The sequence below is a fragment of the Crocodylus porosus genome, unplaced genomic scaffold (genome assembly GCF_001723895.1).
Source record: "Crocodylus porosus isolate Cpor-Errol unplaced genomic scaffold, CroPor_comp1, whole genome shotgun sequence".
Classification (NCBI taxonomy): domain Eukaryota; kingdom Metazoa; phylum Chordata; order Crocodylia; family Crocodylidae; genus Crocodylus; species Crocodylus porosus.
Window position 1 is genome coordinate 28,099,238 of NW_017728886.1, and position 23,229 is coordinate 28,122,466.

At 45.1% G+C, this 23,229-nt stretch overlaps 1 protein-coding gene across 2 annotated transcripts in view; it reads left to right on the forward strand.

Moving 5' to 3' along the window:
* ARMC4 (armadillo repeat containing 4) overlaps window positions 1-23,229 on the forward strand; it is a 181,739-nt gene that overhangs the window by 117,761 nt on the left and 40,749 nt on the right. For both annotated transcript variants that reach the window (XM_019531524.1, XM_019531533.1), the window contains 2 exons: window positions 13,263-13,451; window positions 16,791-17,012. In XM_019531524.1, the coding sequence (XP_019387069.1) occupies window positions 13,263-13,451; window positions 16,791-17,012 (411 nt within the window). The remainder of the gene's footprint in view (window positions 1-13,262; window positions 13,452-16,790; window positions 17,013-23,229) is intronic.

Consider the following 23,229-nt stretch of genomic DNA (forward strand, 5'->3'; position numbering starts at 1 on the left):
ACAGGCAGGAATGGGCAGGGACAGGGATCTGGCCAGAGAGGGTTTTAATTTCTCCCTCCCTGTCTCATCAGCAGGGACCTGAGCTGGGTCTGCTGGGCATCCCTCCATCACTGCTGCAACGGTGGGCCAGCAAGGCACAGGGGGCAGGGAGGGGGATTATTCTCTCCTCTACCCCCACTGCCCCAGGGGACTGCATCCAGGGCTGCCCATCCTGACCACCACCATTGAGTGGGGGAATAACTCCCCTCCTGTCCCCTCTGCTGGATGCCAGAGAGAGGGGAGATAACCCCCATCTCTGCCCCTCCCAAAGGGTCCTGCTGGCCATCGTCTGGCCACGCCAGATTAGGGCTGGCTGGGGAATGGTCTTCCCTGGCCAGCTCAGAGGTGCTGGCAGGCCCTGAGCCCAGCAGCCATCATTGCTATGCCCCCTGCCCTGTACAGTCCCCAGAACTGCAGCTGCACAAGGGGGCAGGGGACTGTTCTGTCCACCTTACCTACAGCTGCCACTGCCACAGCTGTGGCACTCTTGAGTGGGAAGTTTCTGCCCCACATGTGGAGCTCTAGCTCCTGGATGCCTTGGAAGGCAGATGGCGCACGAATGGAAACCTTCAGTCCAGGGGCTGCAGACAGAGCTCCATGCATGGGGCAGAAGCCACTGAGCTGAAGCTTCCTCTCCACACCCCACTGCCTCCCAGAGTGGCTCAGGAGCAGCAGGATTGGGAGGGAGAGTAACCACTAAAGGCAAAGGGAAGCTGGTTTGGCCCAGCAGGGCTTTTTCTCCCCTCACCTCCAGCTGCAGCTCCTGCTACACTGTACAGCGCCACTCAGAGTTGGGGCTGGGGTGAAGGAAACACCCCTGCAGGAGCCGCAGCTGGAAGTGAGGGGAGAAAAAGCCCTGCTGGGTCAAGCCAGCTTCCTCTTGCCAAAGGGGTTACTCCCCCCTCCCATTCCTGCCACTGCTGAGCTGCTCCAGGAGGTAGTGGGGGGAAGGGGAGGTCTTCAGCCCAGTGGCTTCTGCCCCACATGTGGCACTCCAGCTGTAAGCCCTGAACTGAAGAGGGAGCTTATTCTGCCAGTCAGCCATGGCAGCAATCAGGGCAGGCAGACCTGGCTGGGGTCCCCTGGGCCAGTGAGGTACAGGGAAGACTAACCCCTGTCCCTGCCCTGTCAGCCTTGCTGGCCTGCTGCTGCAGCAGTGAGGAGGGAGCACCTGGCAAACCTGGCTCAGGTCTCCCTTAGTGGGACTAGTAGGTGGGAATTGAACTCCTCTCTAGTCGGTTCAGCCCGGAATGGCCATTCCCCGTTCCCCTCTCTCCGCCCCCCCCAGCACAGCTTTCCTGCAGCCAAAGGAAGGAAAGCACCCGGCCCCTGGCCTGAGCAACTGCAGGCATGTGCCCCCATGTCTGTACTGTTACAAACCAGTTCAACCTAGGCAGGTTAAACTAACTTGCAAAGTTGATTCAACTCATGCTTTGGCTTTTTGAATGTCTGTCCCTAGCCTACGTCTTTACACTTTAAATAACTTCAAGAAAACTGATCTATTTTGTTTAATTTAATACCATTGCCACTAAAAACTGGATTTGCCTAATACCAAATGGATATACAAATTTCACCAAAAAAAATAGTTTCTTGGTGAAAGACCAATATCATAAAGGAGCTATTAGTTTATTGTTTATTTATTACTCTTCCAAAGAGTGTCCACAATATGATGGGTTCTCTGCAAAGACACAAAAGGGCAAGGCTCCTATTCTATACTGGCTTTCACTTGAAAATGTCTGAAAGTTATGTTATAGAAACAACACTTTTCTGTCAGATTCCCAGTTTATTTAATACATTACAACTTTTCTTCAAGTGCACAGTGTCAAAGACAAGAAATAACTGCAGCTTTCATCTACATTCCTTCTTCTCTAGTTAGCTCTCCTGCTTGTGGTAGGACTGCTTCTTTCTTTCCTCATAGACAATTGTACATGCTGTTAAGTCAAAACTGATCGCTAGAGCTGGTTAGAATTAACTCCTGAAAAAAATTCAAAATATTTAAATAATTGTCCCAAACAAAGACAAAAAAATAAAAGTTTCAGACTTTTTGTGGCACTTATATTCTTCGAATCCATCAGGGGAGAACCAAGAAAGAATTTTTGGCTTGTTGTCTGCAGCTTAGAGAGCTGAGGGACCTAGGAATTCATGGAGCTGGCTGTTTGGTTTCATGGCTGCTTGTCATGAGGGGAGGCTGTGCAGCCAGCCTAGGGACAGACATTACACAAAAACTGGTTTAAGCCTATAACAGAACAGATGTTCAGTGCATATAAACCCATTTGAAAATGAACGAAACTGGTTTGAGATAAACCTGGTTGAATGTAGTATCAAACTTAACTGATTTGGCTCAAACCAGTTCATACAATGTCTGTCCCAGACCCCTTGCTGGTTTAAGTTAAACCAGACTCCCCCAGCATCCTGGCATGCTCTCTAGGCAGCGCAGACCTGGCACCTCCCCATGGGTGCTTGGTGCCTCCCAAGTCTGGCTGATCACTGACTGGGGGGATCCGCAATGACCAAGCGCAGAACCACCAGTGGCGAAACCAGAAGTGCAGTTCCACCGGCACTTCTGGTTTCACTGCTGGCGCTTCCAGGGAGTGCCTGGGCAATCTCTATGCATCACAAATGCTCCTCCTCTCTGCTCCCTGGCTGGAGCTTGGCAGAGACTGTAGGCATCTGCCTGGCTTCCCCCTGCTCCCTCCCTCCCCTCCCCACTCCCTGCTAAGCAGGAATTGCCCCATCTCCTCTGCCGTACATAGACACCTCTCAGCACTAACTAGCAGACCACATGCTGGCTATGGTCCATGCTAGGGCAGATGGGACAAAGGCAGAATCAACAGGTAGCTGGTAATGTCCCTCTGCTGTTTTCTTAATGGGGTGATAAACACTGTGTTATCAATTCCCCACTGGGCTGGTGAGAAGGGGGGATCCCTCCCTAATCAGAGCATCCTGCCAGGGTCTGGCCACACCCCTCCCTCAGCTCAGCACTGTCCAGGGAAAGGAAGGGCTGCTCTAGCACCCCCTCACCCTCTACTCTGGATACTTTCAACAAACACTCAGATACCTGTCTTGCTGGGATCATTTGACCTCAGCTGACTTCCTGCCCCTTGGGCAGGGGGCTGGATCCAGTGATCATGAAAGATCCCTTCCAGCCCTAATGTCCATGAAATATATGAAAAAGCCTCAGAGACCCCAAAGTGGGGAGTCTGGGGAACTGAGCTGCCTGAGGAAACTGAAAGTGTGGGAAGCAAAGAAGTCTAGGAGGGTGCTTATACCCATGACAGGATTTTAGTCCTAGGGTTGCATTCTATCCCCCATAAATTGAAATGGTGAGTTTTTAATTGAAACGGGGTTTTATTTTTCCATCACTGTATACATGTTATTGTCCTGGCTGTCACAGGCACATGCTGAAGGTAGAAGCAGCAAGGCGCACAATCCCTTTTTTTTTTTTTTTTGATGGAGCCTGCCCATCTCTCCCACAGCCAGGGAGATTCATCTGTGCCATTAATCCATCAGCTCACCTCCTGGCTGTGGGAGAGGCAAACAGGCTCTGCAGTAAAAAAAGATTGGGTTCCTCACCCCTTCTGCCTTTAGCAGGATTCTGTGGTTGGCAGGATCCCTGGGACCACCCAAGAATGGACTAGCTTGCCTCTGAGCCAGTGCAGAGATGTGGCAGAAGGGCAGGTGGGTGTGCTGGCAGCCAGAGAAGGCAACAGGGATGGTGCATGTAGTGCTGGAAAAGGGAAGGCTCTGGGAAGCTAGCAGCCCGCCCAGGCATCCCTGTACTCTGTGTACTTCCACCTTCTGTAGCCACCAACACGTCCAGCCGCCTTCCTGCCACCTCCCCACGCTGCCCCACAGGCAAGCCAGCCCATTCTCGGTTGGCCCCAGGCATTCTGCTGACTACAGGAGCCTACTGAAGGCAGAAGTGGTAATGGGCCCAATCCTTTTTTTTTTTTTTGAGGAACCTATTTACCTTTCCCACAGCTGGAGTGTGAGCTGACTAATGATTGCAGTGTTCCAAGTTCCAGCATTGCAAACTAAGCTACATTTAGTTTGCAATTAAGCAAGCTCATTTTAAACCCCTGAAACTCATATATGTGTAATGTATGATGCCATTAAGCCACACAAAGGGAATTTTTCATAACATTTACATCATGACATCATCAGGTACAAGTGCCTGAAGTGCCCATTCCCCAGTAGACCTTCAGAAGGGAAGCCCAGTTCCCGCCGGGTACATAGCTGGAGTGGATGGACAGCTCTGGGAATCTGGGAACCCAGCGTAGGCAGAGGAAGGTCAAGAATAACGGGGCTTAGCCACCAAAAAACTTTCTGCGGCAACCAATGACAGCAGCACCACAGTGCCACCATCCTGCAGCACTCGGCACTGCTTGGCATGCAGCCGCTCCTCCACTGCCGCATAGAGCACCAGCATGCACTGGCCCCAGAACAGCCCTGCAGGAGGGCGGGGCAAGCAAAGCTCAGTCCCCCAAATAATATTTTGCCCCACCACTTATGATAGCTCCCAGCCTAATGAACCTCTCTACACACCTGGGAACCTGGAGGAGCCTAGGAATTGTTGGTGCCTCCTAATACTGGAGGGGCACTAGAGGCCAATCACCAATAGGGGTCCCCCAGCAGCCAATTGCCAACTTGGGGGGGGGGGAGGGGGCAGCAGCCAATCACTGCTGCTGGTGGAAATGCCAGTGTGGACCACCTATGTGTTGCCAATGGTTGGAGTTTTGGGAGTTCCTGGATCCATGGGTCAGATCTGGACATGCAGACATGCAGTTTGTGGTGCCACAAATATCTGTAGTGGCACAAACCACATATATTCCATGTTAAACTGTGCATAGTGCTGCAGATTTGTAGGGCTGGGGCAAAATTTGCGACCAGGATTTCCCACTAGCAAAAAAACCCTGAAAAAGCAATGCAAAGCACACCGAAGTGGCATGTGCAGGGACAAATGCAGAAATGGAAGAGCAGGCGGCCCTGGGCTGCCTGCTCCCCCATCCATGCATGTTGCTGAGCTTCCACACTGAGGCACACTGTTTCCTAGTTCACTGCTCCCTGGTTGGCTGGGGCGCAGTGAGCCTCAAGACAAGGGAGCAGGCTGTCCTGGGTTGGCTGCTCCCCTGTCTCCATGTGCCTCAGTGTGGGGTCTCCACTGAAGAACCCCTCTCCTGAGGTATGTGGAACCCCCCATACTGAGGCACACTGCACCCCAGCCAGCCGTGGAACAGCTGACTGGGGCACAGTGTTCCTCAAGACAGGGAAGCAGCCAGCCTAGGGCAGCCTGCTCCTCCATTTCCACATGCCATTCCTTTGCTGGCTGGGGCACAGGGTACCTCCACATGGGGGCTCCCTGCAGGCTAGCCCCATACTGAGGCACCCTGTGCCCCAGCCAGCCCCCTGTGCGGCACATGGACCGGTGGGATAATGTGTCCTGCTGCAAAGCACATAGGCAGGCATGTGCACTGCAGCAAAGTAGCTGCACAAATTTGTGCCACTACTATTTGTGGTGCTGCAAATGCATCCCTGTGGTTGTATGGATGCAGCCATGAGCTCTAAGCAGCCTAGCAGCTGATTAGGTAGGAAGCCAGTGATTTTGGGAGGACTAGAACCAGATAGTTCAGGAAGCCTGGTAGCCTACTTACCAGTTATCTGGATGGCTGGCAAGTCAGCAGGAAGGTATCAGACCATTCAACCTTTGTACCTGCTTGGCTTCTACAGAAACTTTTGAAGGGATCATCATGTTCTTGTGGAAGGTTTTGATTCCAATGAAGCAACATTTTCTGAGGGAATACTCTTCCGTCCAAAGTCATTAGGGGCTGACCCTCTCAGCAGCACAGAGGCAGAGAGGGATCTTGGAGTCAGGATTGACTCCAGGATGAATATGAGTAGCCAATGCAACAAAGCAATAGACAGAGCCAACCGCATCCTGTCATACATCAACAGGGGCATCACTAACAGGTCCAGAGAAGTCTTGCTCCGCCTCTATGCGGCGCTGGTCAGGCCGCAGCTGGAGTACTGTGTCCAATTCTGGGCGCCGCACTTCAAGAAGGACGTGGAGAACCTGGAGAGGGTCCAGAGGAGGCCACTTGTATGGTTGAGGGCCTCGTGGCCAGCCCTATGAGGAGAGGCTGAGGGACCTGAATCTCTTCAGTTTCTGCAAGAGGAGACTGAGGGGGGATCTTGTGCCTGCCTACAACCTTATCAGGGGCCAGCAGCAGGGACTCGGGGAAAGTCTGTTCACCAGGCCCCCCTTGGAGTCACCAGGAACAATGGCCACAGGCTGAGGGAGGATAGGTTTAGGTTAGCTATTAGGAAGAACTACTTCACTGTAAGGGTGGCCAGAGCCTGGAATAGGCTCCCCAGAGAGGTGGTGCTCTTACCTTCCCTGGAAATCTTCAAGAGAAGACTGGATAGGCACCTGGCTGGGGTCTTGTGACCCCTGCCACCCCCAGTGCTCCTTCCTGCCCACGGCAGGGGGTCTGACTAGATGATCTGTCTAGGTCTCTTCCCACTCATGGATTCCATGATTCTATGGTTTACTAACTCTACTCAAAACCTAATTTATAGTAGCTACTCACACTAATTGGCAGCTTCTCAGGGTACTGCCATACCTTTTTAATTACATTTTTTTACATCTTTTTTTTAGGCAGACTACCAAGACTAGATCTCAACTTTCTCCCTTTTTTCCTCTTTAATTCTATCGCCTCTCCCTTCTTTTCCTCTTCCTCTTTTCTTTTCTTCCTTATCTTCTCTGTAGCGCTACCATAGATTTCAAAGTTGGGAATTAAATTTTACATCGTCTAATCTGGCCTCCTTGTGGGCTACAGCATTCCATCCAGTCATTACTGAATCTAACCTCAGAATTTATGGTTGGAATAGAGCATATTTTGTAGTTCATGCTATTTTTTATGTTTTCTTTTGGCTGCCACCATAGTGAGTTGAGTGTGATGTGACTACAGTTCTGACAGCATTCCATGAATCAGGGTGTAACTGAGAAGAATTCTGATAACCATCCATACTTTAGAAGTTATATTTGAGAGGGCAAGGAGATGAACATGAATAGTAAAAAAATATTTTTTATAATATATAGTTATACCTGGTACTTTATTTAGGTTGACATCTACATCTTTTTGGTGTTACATTCATGTAGTTCCCCCAACTATTGACACTGAGTATTAAACTACACTTTAGTGATAGCTATCTCATAAGATAAACATGAGTAAAATATGTTAGCTAATAATTTTATTGATGAAACAGGAGCTTGCTAAGGCACATAGGTCATTGTACAATCACTCCATTTATATTCATTGTTTTTCTTTTCTTATACTTCAAATATCTTGGTGCTTTCCAAGAAGCCCTAAGGCAAAACATGACCCTTCCTGAACATCCACAAAGGACCTGACCTCAGTGTTTCTGCTGCAGCATTAAGGAGCTCACCCAGGAGTGTGATTCCTGGAGGACCATACATTTGAGTACAGATGGTGTCTTAGGAGACGGGAAAGGGAGGGCAAAGGGAACAAGAAAAGCAACAGCTACAAAGGCAACTGGGGTCTTTATTTAGCAACTTTGAAGTTGTCTGAGAAGGAAATTATTGTCCTCAATCCCACCAGTCTTCATATGACACTGTAGGGCACAGTGTGCTTACTTAAGCTGTTCAGTTCATTAAGGTGTTTGTCTTGATGCCTAAATTATGGGCAGCAACACTCATCACAAGTTATTAGCTGTGTGATCAACTCCCTGAAGAGTCAAGAGGAAAAGAATCCTGCCTTTCCATGGTACAGAGCAAGAGTAGAACTACTTCATTGCTATATGGGAGCACTACTTTTGTCGCTACCTCAGTGAGTTGATGCCAAGTTGGTCTCTGCCACTACTCAGCCCTATACCCACCTTAGATTGGCAGAGGTGCACATGACCTGGAATTCTGTACTGTCTTGCAGAGTGGTACTTCACTGGTTCTGCTTCTTTGAGGACTTTAGGGGCAGGGGCAGAATTTGCCCCTAGCTGCAGAACTATTTGAGTGAATAGTAGTAGTGGTGGGTTATTTAATATGAAAAATGAATGGATATTTCCTTATATAAATAGTGTGCTGCCTGTTTTACTAAACAGCTGAAGTATAATACTGTACCTGTGGTATTTTTGTATAAATTAAAGTCAGAATTTTGAATTTTATACATTGGATTGTGTTTTAAAATGATAAATCATGAAATTGGCAGTAGAGAGTAAAAATGGATAGTTTCCATCATTAAAGAAAAGGTAGTCTAAAGATGACTCTTGATAATTAACGTTTATTTGTACAACCATACCATCACATTTTTGGGCAAAAGCAATCAGAGTTGATAAATTAGCTTTGACATCTAAAGCTTTCTAAGATGTTCTGAATATTAAATCCTACTTAGTTTTAGTGGAGAAACTTTTATCTGAAAAATGGAGAAATTCTAAAGATAAACACAATGTGTTTTTTCAGTATTGCATTTAGTTTTGAATCTTTCAAATAAGGAGAACAGTTTTGTCTTTGGAAGGAAGAAAAGAGGAATTTGATTTCAGAAGAACTTTTTGCAATAGTGCCTGGGCAAGTACTTTGTTTCAATTTAGGGCTGATGAACCTTTTTTTCCTCAGTGATAATAATCACGAAAAAGTAGGAATGTAATATGGTGACGGCCAAACTCAAAGGGTCCAGAGGTCCATTTGGGGTAAGCACCCCAAGGTTAGATGATTTTTCAAATCTTTTCTGCAGATCAGTTAAGAAATATTGCAAGACTTTTGCTGAGTTTTTGGTTGTAGCTGTGTTGGTCTAAAGACATAGGCAGGAAAGTTCTTTGGGTAGATGTGATATTTTTTATTAGACCAGCTGCGTAGTTGGAAGAAAGTTCTTTGCAAGCTTTTGGGTGCAATTGCCCTTCTTCAGGCATAGGAAATCTCTGCTGTTCTGAGACTTCATTCCTTGGAGTCTCAGAACAGCAGAGATTCCCTATGCCTGAAGAAAGGTGATTGTGCCCAAAAGCTCGCAAATAACCTTTTTCCAGCTACTCGGTCTAATAAAAGATATCACAACTACCCAGATAATCTTGCATGCAAGACTTTTGGTATTTTCTGTTTTAGTTTAAAAAAAATTTCCCCGTCTGAGTCTTTTTCCAAGGATTTCTGCATTTTGGTTTCTGTCAGTGAGCCGGAAGTGTGAAAATATGTTAATTAGTTAGCATATTTTGCATTATTTTTTAAACTTGAATAATGTGGCATTCCTGGGGGTCAATAAGATGAAAAACTCAAATGTTTGGTTAAAAGGCAACAGGTACTGTGTTTTATAAATATGACAGCTCTTGAGTCTAGATATTTGTTTTTATTTTTTGCTTATAATTGCAAGCCTCTCCCTTCCAGTTCAGTTTTAGAATACAATATAAATGTATTGCTATTCTGACAGCTTTGCTTTCCCACAAGTCAGGGTTAGTACTGCCTTATACTGGGGCAATTTACTGTGATTAAATATGTGTAGATGCTGACTGTGGGCATAAATTGTACCCAGCCAGCTGGGGGCCAGACATTCGTCTGCTACCTAGCCATACAGCTCCGCACTTTCAGCACCCTGTGCCCCAGTCATCCCCTCCACTGCCCAGTGCTGCCACCCAGAGCCCAGGGCTGACCTCCTTTCACCCTGCATTCCCCCTGCCAGCCCAGCCTGGCTCTGCCCCTGCCCCAACTCAAATTGCTGTCCTGGGTGCACATATAGATGCTGCACCCTGGACTAGTTTACTCCAGTTGAAACTGCTCTGAGGTTTATTGCTTCACATTAATTGCACATGTAGATGCACCCACTGAGAATGTCTACATGTGCAATTAATGCAAAGCGGTAAACTCCAGAGTTTATTGCTCCCAGGTGGATAGTTTGATTGTGCACATGGGATCTTTGCATGTTGAGCTATGTTGGAGCAGCTCCAGGTGGCAGGGGGTTCTGGGGATCAACCTGCTAGCCCGGAGCTGCTCCCCCCTAGCTCAACATGCTACAGAGGGACTGGCTGGGACACAAGGGTGGTCCAGTACAGGGCTAGCCAGTAGGCAGTCCCCGCACTGAAGCACCCTCATGTCCCAACCAGCCCCATCAGAGTCTACCCATGAACTGCTGCAGAGTAAAAAACCATGGAGTTAATTAGTTTACTCCAGTCAAATTGCCTTGTACATGTGGACATTGAGACATTTACTGTGGAGCTAATTAGTCTACTGCAGTAAACATCTCATGTAAACACACCTATTGAGCAGCAAGTTAGTTTAAAAGTATAGTGTCTTTAGAACTATACACGCAATAAGATATTATCAAGATGAGTAAAGGTAGTGGAGTCAGTTCTGAATTAAATGTAGTAAACTCACTTGATGCATTTTCTCTTGTATCTAGAAGATGGAATAAGTATTTAGTACAATTGTATATTAAAATGCTTTCAAAGCTTTTCAGAATACTAAAAGTTTATATTTGTATTAAGTTATCAAAAAGAAAATAGTAAGTCAACATAGTGAATTTATGTTTGCTTAATGCATTAGAATTTTATAGTATATAAATGTGTATTACATCTTATAAAGTTTAGTAGTTTAGCCTTAGGCTTGAAATTTGACACTCTCCTCTCCATGTTTAATGTCAGAATCATATTATTCCCCACTAGCAAACTAACTGCAGAACCAAGATTTAGAAACAATGTCATTTTTTGCAGCAAGATTTTAGCATAGAAGTACATATTAAATCTTAATACACCAGCATTAGATGATGACAAGCCCAAAGGGTTTGTCTTTTAAAAAAGCTTTCCTGTTGATTAATTTAAAAGTTTGTATATTTTATTTCTAATCCAAGCAGAAAACTGAGTGCAAAGGAAGTCTCTGAAGATGCACTATATATAATTGTATTTTGTTGTGCTATATGAGTAATGTGCAGACATAACTGCCCCAGGCTACTTGAAAATTGAGGGGGAGAGAGATCACAAACAAATAGTTTCAGACTTTGGTAAAAATAAATACTTAATACTGTAGTAAAAACCTCTATCTCATTGTTAATACAAATACAGGAAAACTTCCAAAAGTAAATATGGCATATGCATATAGTAGTATAGGATTCAATAAACAAATTCAGCCTTAATATACTAAGCAAGTAAGTGGTTTTGTTTATATGGTACAGAAAAATTAAGTTTTTTGTTTAAATCTCTTTGAAAAAGAACCTTTTCAAAATGTCTTGTAAAGAACAGTTTGCCATAACAGACTTCCAAACACTCAATTCTTCCCATCTTTCTGCTCATTGTTCTCCTGATTTCCTGCTTCTTTACTTTTCTTGTTTTCTTGCACAGACCACCAGACTACACCCACAATCACATTTGGGAAACTTTCCTACATGTGGTTTTGCAGTTTCCCCTCTGCTTTTCATCACCGGTTGAAGGTTCTGTCCCTATATTTAGCTGACTTCACAATGGATTTCTGAGTCTGAGATCACTTATTTGTTACTAAATTGTTTATACAGTATTCATCAGTCTAGTTTTACAATACTGCTTCGCAAAAGGCAGAATATATACTCTTGCCACAGTATATATTTGATGTGTAGAGCATAGTTACCTGGGGAAAAGCCTAAATGAGCTGTAGAAATCTGAAATCTACACATTATTTCATTATTTGGTGGGGCTGGAGACAAGTTATTCCACCTCTTCATGAAACAGCTTTCAAAACCATGAAGGAAAATCCTAGAGATACAAGAGCTATCCATATAGCCAAAAACATTTCCATGGAGGTTGAATTCATCACTTCAGAGGGATAGAACCAGAGTTGGCAGTTGGAAAGCCAGGTAAAAGGTAATACAAATAAGTTCAGCGTCATCTTTTTTAACAATGTTCTCAATAGGTACAGGGAGCCATCCTCCACCTTTCTGTCCCTCTGACTGCCTGAAGCCCCTTCCAAATCTTGAAGACCTCATCCTACATGGTACCTACTGAGAGGAAACATTTTATAAAACTGTTTCAACCTTCCCCTACTTCCTTTCTCTAGCTTACATCTGATCACTCGGCTTTGCCAAGGGCAGCATAATATTTGTAGTCAGGGATTTTTCAGATAAAAATATTACTCTGTAAGCTTTCTGCTGTCTTTGATCAGTAATTTTAAGAAGAGGAAGAATTTTCATGCCAAAAAGGTTGCTTTATATTTTAGGATCCCATCTGTTCTGAGCATTCTTATCTTCTTATCCTCTGTCTACCTATCCTCTATCCCACTGAAACAGTTTCATAAACTCAAGTCACAAATCTTTTCACAGCTTTGAATAACAAGCAAGCAGATACTCTCTTTTCCTGATATTGTTTCTAACCATAAATTATTAGCTAAGCTAAAAAATAGGTTGTTTGAAATGGACACACATTATATGGGGAACATCATACCAGATAAATTATGGATATATTTATTTTATATTTACTGAGAAGTGCAATGCAGCTCTGGTGTATAACATCGGTCAGTGATTATATAATTCTGCCATTTAAGAGCTTGCTTTCAAGCAAGGTTGTTAGGTTTACATTATATCTGCTTTTAAGAGGACATAAAGTACTACATGCTGCAAGGCACTTTATCGCATAATGAGCCGTTCCTTTTTGCCTAAGGCAACAGACTGAATTTCATATCCGTTAGTTCCATTTATCTGTGCCAAAACTTCTTTTTCCCCCTCTGTTTTACACATTAATATATAACATTTGTCTGGAAAGTTGCATTGATCAATAAACAAAATAGTATTTTCCCATTATATTTTTACAAAATCTTGTTGGTATATCCTTCAGCTTATTTTATTTATGTTACAGCTTGTTTGCTCATCACCCAGATCCTGTGTAGGGCATCCAATATGTTGCTCCAAAGAGCAATATTACTGTGCGTGATACTCAGTGATATGATTGGTGTAACCTTCTTTAAGATGATGTCACTAATATTTCTCAATGCTCATTTATACTGGTCTGAGCAGATAAGAAGGCCTTCTGTCAGGAGCTATCAAATCTAATGTGAAAGGCAAAAGGAGTTCTTGGCTACCTGTAAATGGTTTATGCTCAATATGGCAACCAATATGGGTTTTAAATTAGCTCTTTCTCTCACCACGTCTCTTACTAAAATCATCCTCCTCAGACAGAATTTCTGACATAATATTCATGTTTATATTTTTATTTGTGAGTCAAATGAAGTTTACTCATTTTAAAAATCAGTTCTTTCGATTTGTACATAGGATGCTGGGGAAATGGTTCGGTCCTTTGTTGGTGGCTTGGAACTGATAGTCAATTTATTAAAATCAGAACATAAAGAAGTTTTAGCAAGTGTGTGTGCTGCTATTACCAACATAGCCAAAGATGAAGAGAATTTAGCTGTTATAACAGATCATGGTGTCGTCCCTCTGTTGTCCAGATTAGCAAACACGGTAAGTCACATCTTTTTGTATTGTTCATTCTGGCGACTCCTGATTTGTCCCCAGTACCCAGCCCCAGGTTCTCTGTGGTCTCTAGGGAAGGCACAGGGGTTGAGTCTGGAACATCCTCACAAGTGAGTGTATAGCTCAGGAGTACCTCAGTGGACTCGAGTGGGCAAGACATGCTCAAGCCCATGCTTCCCAGGACCCACTGCTGACAGTGCATCAACAAAATGACTGAAAGCTATGTAAATGCCTTCTAGACAAGTAATAGGCAGTATAGAATTTGGTGTTAAACTGTTCTATGGATGGGAGTGCTGTAGCTTTGGAGACTGGGCTCCATTTTAGTATAATCTTGCAAAGTATTAAAAAGAGAAGATAATGTTGCTTTTTTGAGTTGTAGCTGCCCTGTGGGAGGAATGTCGGGTAAAGAGCGATCCATACATTTTAATGGCGTATAGAAGTTCTTTTCAGGATCTCACTTGTGACACCACACAACACATTATGCCAGCACCTGATGATTTTAATACTAATATCGCCAAATTTCCAGACAGCATAGGTGAACACCTGAATCTTTAAAAATACACAGTATCTTTTAAGCACAGAATACTAAGTAGCTACCAACTTCACTGGATGCCTGTAAGACTTTTGGTAAATTGGGTTGTAGTACTTTCTTTCCTTGTCATTAACACAAGAGTAAAGGTATGTGTGACAGGGCGGCTGGTTCCCCTTCCCTTTACAAGAGCAAGCAGCTTAAGAAGCAGCTTGCAAGTGGGTTGACTGGAGAGTCACCAGACCAGCAGAGGGCGGGGCTGGAGCTATATAAGCCCAAGGCCTCTGCTGTCCAGGCAGCCTAGCTCTGAGAGCTATGAAAAGGCTCCTGGCAGCAGAGCAACAAGGCAGCAGGGCTCCTGAAGTGACAGTGAAACTGGGTAAGTGACTCTGCAGGCCTGGAAACAGGAGATAGATGCCTGGGACAGAGAGGAAGGCTTGTTTGTGCTGGTATGTTAAACCCAGAGAGAGTTTGGGTGTCTGCCAGAGGGCAGAGGTGTTTTGTTTAGAAGTCAAATCTGCAGTTTAGCCTTCATCCCTGCTGGGGCAGGCTCACAGCCTACTCAGCCAGTATCCCAGGAGGGGTGTGGTAGTGCACCTTTAGGTGCCTACCACTTTAAGGGCAGAGGCAGGCAGCTACCAGGTGCCTGATGAGGGCAGCCATTTTGGGAACACTAAGTATATAAAGGCTGCGGTTTGCTGCTGCCAGCCTAGGCAGAAATATTGCCTGGCTGAGCCGCATGGGATATCTAGCAGTGAGAGCAGGAGGCTCTTGGTCCTGAGCATGACCTAAAACTGCACCCTGCCAGGGAAGGGTGGCCTGCTGGGGCTCCTAGTGGCATGGGAGCCCCCAGGAAATGCCATCCCAGTTACCTCTGAGGTGAAAGGCAGGTAGGGGCACCTTAACCCCAGCCCCCACCATCTGTTGATAATTCTGAGAGCTGGGGGAGTAGTGAGGGGCCAGGTGTGACCACATGTAGATGCCCAGCAGGGATGCAGATCCCAGAGACCCCAGAGGAGGTAGTGTGTAGAACGTTGAGAGGCCCCACACAGAGTAGGACTGAATTTGGAGTAGGTCTGAAGGGCTGTGTGTATGGGGGGGCTGAGTAGGGCTGAAGTGCAAGTAGGTCTGAAGGGCAGTCCCAGGTCCCAGGAGCGCACTGAATAGGGCCAAATGGGAGTAAGCCTGAAGGCCAGTGCAAGGGCCAGCCCCGTGAGAAGTTGGTTGCAAGCTTGAGACGGAGACCCCAGGGTGGGGCGTAGTGTAGAGTTGCCCAGTGGGGAGCTTGGAGCAGAATTAGCCCAGGGTTTGGCACAACGCTGGACTATGTAGAGTAGGGGAACTCATGGGAGCCAAAGGACTGTGTGGCAAGGCCAGTATGTGAGTAGCAAAGCCTGATGACCCAAGAGGGGCCATTCAAGGAGGAGCAAGTGTAGTGGAGTGTGGCCCAGTAATGGGCGGTATGCCAGAGGCCCCAGCTGAGAGTGGGGCAGAGTGTAAGAGGCTTCCTGTGAGAGGGGAGGTGGTATGAATGTATGGGTGAGTAGAGCCCATCTTTGGACTGGGTTTGCTCCAGACTCAGACTGAGGAGCAATACTAATCTGGATGCCATCTGCAAGGTATGGGTTATGGTGTAGGGGAGGTTTGGAGCTGCAGATAGCACCCCCTAATTCAGGGCAGTAATGGGCAGTCTCCTGCAATATACCAACAGTTTATGGAACAGCAAAGTTGTGGCAGGAGAGACTGGGCAGACTGCCTCATGGAGACAGGTGGGCGGGCCTGCATGAGATGGGGGCCTAAGTGTGCCCCCTGTCACAAGGGGCTTTAGATAGAGACTGCCAGGACCAGGGAGCTTGGAGATCCCAACTGGCCCAGGAGCGGAGCCAGAGCCCAGGAGGGACCAAAGGTCTGGTGGGGGAGTAGGTCACTGGCAAAGACTGAGTCCAAGGAGGGCAAGCTTGGCCAGGGAGTCTGGAGTTCCCAACTGGTCTGAGAGTGGGGCCAGAGCCCAGGAGGGGTAAAGGTCTAAGGGAGACTGTAGACTGGGACTGCCAGAGCTGGGCAGCCTGGAGATTCTACTGGCCTGGGAGCAGGTCGGGGCCCAGGAGGGGCCACAGCCAGAGACTGATAGGGAATCACAGGGAGGGAGGCTGTAGACTAGAGGCCAAATCCTTTACTGTGGGCCTGGGCTAAAGGGCCCAGTGAGAGCATAGGAGGAAGAGGCCAATAAAGCCAAGACCTCTACAGAGTTAATGACAGTACAGTAACACCCGCAAGGTATGGGGCATGGTGTAGGGAAGAATGGAGCCATGCAATGAGCCCTTAAGGCTACAGGCTGAGAGGGCCTATTAAGCTTGAGGGCTAAACTGGGAGTAGGGGAGATCCAGGGAGGGGTTCTGGTGGTGATTTACACAGATTCAGGCTCATTCTAAAGCTCATAGGTAGCTTCCCTTACAGAGTCTTCATTAACAATTACGCATGGTGAGCGGAGTGAGCAATCAAGGAAGGGCTACATTAGAGTCTGAGCCAGCCAGGAGCCACACGGCCACCAGGGGTTGTTGCGGCCACCCCTGTGGCCCAGTCCTGTCACAGTGTGTATATGAGGGCAAAGTGAAAAAAAGTTGTTATATTGATTATCACATTTACAGAAATGCATCTTCAAATTAAGTATTGTATTTTCAGTTTCCTCCAGCTTTGTGATTCCATTACAATGACAGTATGACTGTCCTTCAAATGCCCAAAAATATGGAATCTATATCTTTAACAAAATAATTTAACATTTTTTTTTCTTTGCTCAGAACAATGACAAATTAAGACGTCATTTAGCAGAAGCTATTTCTCACTGTTGTATGTGGGGAAGCAACAGAATTGCCTTTGGAGAGACCAAAGCTGTGGCCCCTTTAGTACATTACTTGAAATCAGATGACACAGCAGTTCATCGAGCTACTGCTCAGGCCTTGTACCAACTTTCAGAGGATCCCAATAACTGCATCACAATGCATGAAAATGGAGTGGTGAAGGTAAGATGAAAAATATGTGTAACTGAAGACTTACACTGTTAAATGCATTGATATGATTAGAAAAAGAGGTCCATCATTTCTGTATTCCTGCCTGTTTCAGATCTTATTTTTATTACAGAGAACAGTGAATTAGAGAACAATATTGATACTTGAAACATGTCAAGTGAATGGCTGACAAGAATGGTAGTATAACATGGAGCATTCACCTCTAGGTTATTGACTCCTGCTGTAACTTGTAAGTCGGGGGTTCTCAAAGTTTTTATGCTGTGGCCTGGCAAACTGTGGCCCAGCAGTCACAGCTGACTGCAGTTGTAATATCCAGCTAGAAGACAGGTAAGGATACCCCCACCCCCCAACCAGGGGGGGCAAACCCTGCACTGCCACAGACCCTGCAGAAGGAACTGTGGTCTCTGTGCTGGGCTCTGGGGGACTGTGGTTTGCCAATCTGCGGCCACTTCCAGTCCAGCAGCCAACCATGCTGCAGACTGGCAGCCAGCCCACTGCAGCCCAGTCTAGGTTATACTCTGTACCCAGAATGACAGAGCTGCAGTCTTCATTATCTTATCATTGTAAACTGGTTTGCAAGGTGAGCTAGTGGATTATGTTAGTGGATGATTGTCTGCTGTGGCAGAGAGCCCCTGAGTAGTTAAAGGGATTGAGAGCAGATGGATCCACTTGTGCATCTATGATCTCGTTAAACCAAAGGAACAAGTACCTGTTTCAGTGCACATGGACCTGTTTTGGTGCATTCTGCATTAACTTTCTAGAAGGCTCCTTTTGGAAGTTCAAAAGAAACACGTTCTTTAAGAATTTTTCTCTGATATGAATTTTTCTTCCGAGCAGAAGATTTTTCTGGCGAAGTTTTTTGTCTCAGAAGTTGAATCCAGTGTAGGTCTTCTCTTGGGATTGAACAGACAAGGGTTTCCAAAAAGGTTTATTGTTTGGTTGGCAGATTCCTTCTCTTATTTTATCATACAAATTAAGTGTTTTGGAATTAAAAGGTTTGATTTTTAAAGTGCAGTATTAGTGAGAGTTTAAGGACCCCTCTACATGTTACAGGTATCATGCAATTAATGGTGCAGTTACCTTAAGACCAGCTACATGTGCAAAGTACCTATCATGCCATAAAAATCTCCAGCCACCTATAAAATTGGACTTCAAAAATGTGTACTATCTTTGTAGCTGGTTATTATTGAGTTTTAATTTGCACATGTAGTACAGTGTTCCCTGTGGCTGGAAACTCAGTCGGCTGATGGGGCTCCCAGCTGCAGAGGTGCAGAATGCCAAGCTGGGCCTAGGAGTCCCACAGCTAAGGAGACTTTCAGCCCCAGCAGGTATTGTGCAAATGCAGACACTGGGTCTACAGTGATCTTCCAGACCTGAGGTTTTCATGCACCCCCAAAACTGGGAGATCCCAGTCTTGGGGTTTCATGTACTCCTAGAACTAGAAGATTGCAGCAGCTGCATCTCCCAGCCACTGGGGTGTGTGAGGTGTCTTTGAGGCTTCCTGCCAGTGCAGGTGAGCCTGCAATCGGGCTCCCCCTGCACCAACAATAAGGTGAGATGAGATCTAATGATCACTCTTACAATTCTACCTTCTTCATGCACATGTGGCATGGCAGGAGGCACAATTTATAGGGATTGCGCATTAAAACCAATTATGCCTTTACCTACATGGGTAGGGGGGAACCTTAAAGTCACATCAAAGTTATGCAAGTGAAAGTTATACTTGTATTAATGTATTTTTTCACATGTATAAAGAGTTCTGTAGAGAATGGTCTTGCTTTTGAGAAAGCTTAGCTCATCTCCATAGCACATCCACATAACTACAGTAACTACTACACTTGCCATTATAACCAGTACAAATCTCAGCTGACAAGCCAAGACCTGAACAGACTCAAATATGAACTGTTCTTTCACCTCTGGAAGCTAGTTCATTCAGGTCAGGAAGGATACATGCTGAATATTTGGTGAGAGAAATTTTATACTGTCATTACAGTTGATCTTACAACTGTCTATAGATAGAGATAAATTTAGCATCTGGTGCTGTCTTGCCATTTTGGTGTCTTTTATTGCTACTTGTCCATAATCTTTTGTGAACATCTGGTTCTAGCACAAGTGTATACCCATCCTTCTTTTCCTATTTTCTGCCCTAATACCATTTGTTTCTTTCATTCATTGTATGAAGTCTAAAATTACATTGGAATTTCTCTGATGAAGTACTATATATGATAGTATACCAAGAGTACTCAGGGAGCTGGCGAGCATCATAGCTCAGCCCCTGGCACGGATCTTTGAAAGTTCTTGGCGCTCTGGTGAAGATTGGAAGAGGGCCAATGTCTTGCCTATCTTCAAGAAAGAGAGGAAAGTAGATCTGTCAAACTACAGGCCCATCAGCCTGACCTCTATCCGGGGAAGGTCTTGGAAAAGATTTATCAAGGAGGCTATCCTTAACAGACTAGCTGAAGGCAATATCCTGAGGGATATGCAGCATGGGTTTGTTGCGGGTAGGTCTTGCTTGACCAATCTCATTTCCTTTTATGACCAGGTGACTTATCACCTGGGCAAAGGGGAAGTGATCGACGTTGTATACCTCGACTTTAAAAAAGCCTTCGATCTGGTATCCCATGATCACCTCTTGATTAAACTGGCTAACTGCAGCCTTGATGTCACCACGATCCACTGGCTGGGGAACTGGCTCTGCGATAGGACCCAGAGGGTGGTGGTCGATGGGAGCCAATCATCTTGGTGCACTGTGACCAGTGGGGTCCCACAAGGCTCTGTCCTAGGGCCTATACTATTTAACATCTTCATCAATGCTGTGGACATTGGTGTCAGAAATGGACTGGCCAAGTTCACTGATGACACCAAACTCTGGGGTAAAGCATACACACCTGAGGACAGGAGGGTGATCCAGGTGGATCTGGACAGACTCATGAAATGGGCAGACGAGAACCTGATGGTGTTCAACACTGAAAAATGCAAGGTTCTCCACCTTAGGAGGAAAAATCTGCACCATGCTTTTAGGCTGGGCAGTGCTACGCTGGTTAGCACTACAGATGAAAGGGACGTGGGGGTCATGGTTGACCACAAGATGAACATAAGCCTTCAGTGTGATGCTGTGGCTAGTAAAGCGAGCAAAACGCTGGCTTACATCCATAGATGCTTCTCAAGCAGATCCCGGGACGTCATTCTCTCGCTGTATTTGGCCTTGGTGAGGCCGCAGCTGGAGTTCTGTGTCCAGGTTTGGGCTCCACAATTCAAAAAGAATGTGGAGAAGCTTGAGAGGGTGCAAAGGCGAGCCACGCACATGATCAGAGGTCAGGAAAACAGACCTTATGATGAGAGGCTGAAAGCAATGGAACTGTTCAACCTGGAAAAGTGCAGGTTCAGGGGTACTCTGGTGGGCACCTATAAGTTTATCAGGGGTGCTCATCAGGATCTGGGGGAATGTTTGTTCACCAGACTGCCCCAAGGGATGACAAGATCGAATGGTCACAAACTCCACTGTGACCGATTCGGGCTGGACATAAGAAAGAACTTCTTCACTGTCCGAGCCCTCAAGGTTTGGAACAGACTACCACCTGAGGCGGTTCAAGCACCCACTTTGTACGCCTTCAAAACATGTTTGGATGCTTATCTTGCTGGGAACCCTATTATCCCTGCTGACTTTCTGCCCCTGGGGTGGAGGGCAGGACTCAATGATCTTCCGGGATCCCTTCCAGCCCAAATGTCTACGAAATCTATGAAATATTTATTTGAATATTACATACCCTTTTCTCCCTAAAATTAGCTTTCCAAAATTGGGTTGCGTATCTTCAGTGGGGAAGCTACTTTTCTTCTCAGAGTACAAGCAGTGGCATTTCTATTTAGGCAGTACTGAGGGAGTTGATTAGCTACATGGCTTGTTGGAAGCTACTTGATTCCTACTAATTGCTCTTCACTCAACATGTGTTAACAACCCATTCTCCTTTTTAATGGTCTTAATTTTCCACTAATCAAGTTTGCTGAAACATTTGTAATTTAACCACTCCTTGTTTCTCTTCTCCTATTTCACAGTCCTGCAGGCTGTTTTTAACTCTTTTCAAAATCCTCGATCTGTCCATTGAGTCAGCAGCAGCCACAGTTTAAGCTTCTGGCAGAGCAGCCAAGGGTTACTGACAGTTCAGCTGTGAAAAAGTTAAACTATAGTTTTTGCCTAAGCAGGAAAAAGAGTGTAAGTGAGCTGAAAATGAGACTCTGTCCCAGCTGTATGCAGCCGTAACTCCAGAAAAATAATTTTTTCCTTCATTCTGCTTTCCCCAAAATAAGATGCTGGTCTTATTTGGAAGTATGTGGAGTGTAAGAAAATTGGGGAAACGGGGGAGGGGTTGTAAAGCTAGCATACATTGTTGATACAATATGACAGAGGAAGAGGAGGAAGATAAAATTGTTTCATTTATAAATATTTCACCTGGATCTATGTTCATTTTTAATTATGCATTTTAAATAAACAGCACCTATTTATCAATAACTGATAGGCTTTGTTACTGTGTTTCCTAAAAGAGAAGGTGGTGGTTTACACAAGTTTTTCACAGTTTATAGACCTTACTTTACTATTCATCATTCAGTAAAATAAAAATGATTACATATATTATATATATTGTTTATTATACACACAACTGACACTACAAGAATATAATTCAGGTTGCAAAGGCAAGCATCCAACAGTTAAATTTTAAAATTAATTGAGCCCGTTTGTGCATATGTGTTATAATTACAGATTGCAGAATGTTTTGTGCACTGATCACTGCTTCATTTGCTGCACAGCATGGACCAGATCAGGGAATAAATCAGAACTGTGCACTGTTTTGTAGTGCTGCTACTACGTTTGTTGCAGAAGTTGGCATGCATGCAGTGATTGAGGCAGGGAGTTTTGGGAAGAGAAAGGGTGGTTTGATGGTTAAAGCTGTTGAATGCTGACCTGAAGAATTTAATTCTCTCTTTCTGTCTGCTAAAAAGTTCTACATAAAAAAGTTCTCTGGAAAATCGCTTGCACCAGAGTTTTCAGGGGTGTGAAACTCGCTAATTCTGTACAGGAAGTCCTCAGATTTACGAGACAATTGGTTCCTGAAAACTGCATCTTAAGTCAAAACATTGTAACTCGGAACCAATTTTCTCATAAAAAACAATGTTATAAATAGGGGATTGGTTCCTGAACCAAGGCCCAATACCCTATTTTCACCAAAAATACGCCAGAATTTTGTACTTGATCAATTGTAGATGAGTAATATAACTACATTAATATATTTATACTGTAAAAAGCAATCATATTGATTTGGAAGGACTTCTTTGAAGTGACTTTGCTGGACTTTTTGAACAGCTCTTGGTTGGACTTTTTATAGGGTTCTTGGCTGGAGTCTTCTCAGGAGTCTTCACTGCAGGTTTTTCTGGAGTCTTGTCTGCTTTCTTAAAGAAAATATCCAAGGAAGTTTGGACAGATGTTCTCCAGTATGATGAGTGATGCAGTGAACGTGCACACCCCAAATTAGCAGATCCATTTTTGGTGCCTCAGATCCATATTTGTAAAAATGTCCATAACATCCCCTCATCTCAATTGGGCAGGAGGGGCGATCTGGTGCTTCTTAGAGCACATTCCTCTCCAACACATCAATGGAAAAAAATGTTATATTTTTTTTTTGTAAGGCAATCAGATGCTATTATAATGAAGTGAACACTCTGTTCAGGGTGCATTTAAATAGTGTGCAGTAAATAGGGCCTAAGTCTGCACATTAAACAATGAGGATAAAGCAAAATATTCCACAGCTGCTCATTAACTTAGCACCATCAATATTGTGCACTGGAGGTGAGGGGCCTACGAAACAAATATTCTGTGATCGTGTAACTTAATGATTGCATCAGTGTGTGTGTGTGTATTCAAATGGGTTTTCAGACCCACCACAGAGTCCTTTGCCCCTTGATCTAATGAAATAATTGGTAGCAGTAGAAGACTGTCATCTAGGCAGGCCAGAAATAAAAGAGTTTGGGACTTTCACAACTATTTGCTGATAGCAGAGGAATGACAAGACTCTGGAATCCTGGATTCTATTTAATGTGCTGGAGAGGACAGTGCACTAAGAAGCACCAGTTCTGCCCTCCTGCCCATTTTTCACAAAGTTTTACCCCTTAGAATCATAGAATCATAGAATCAGTGAGTCGGAAGGGACCTAGACAGATC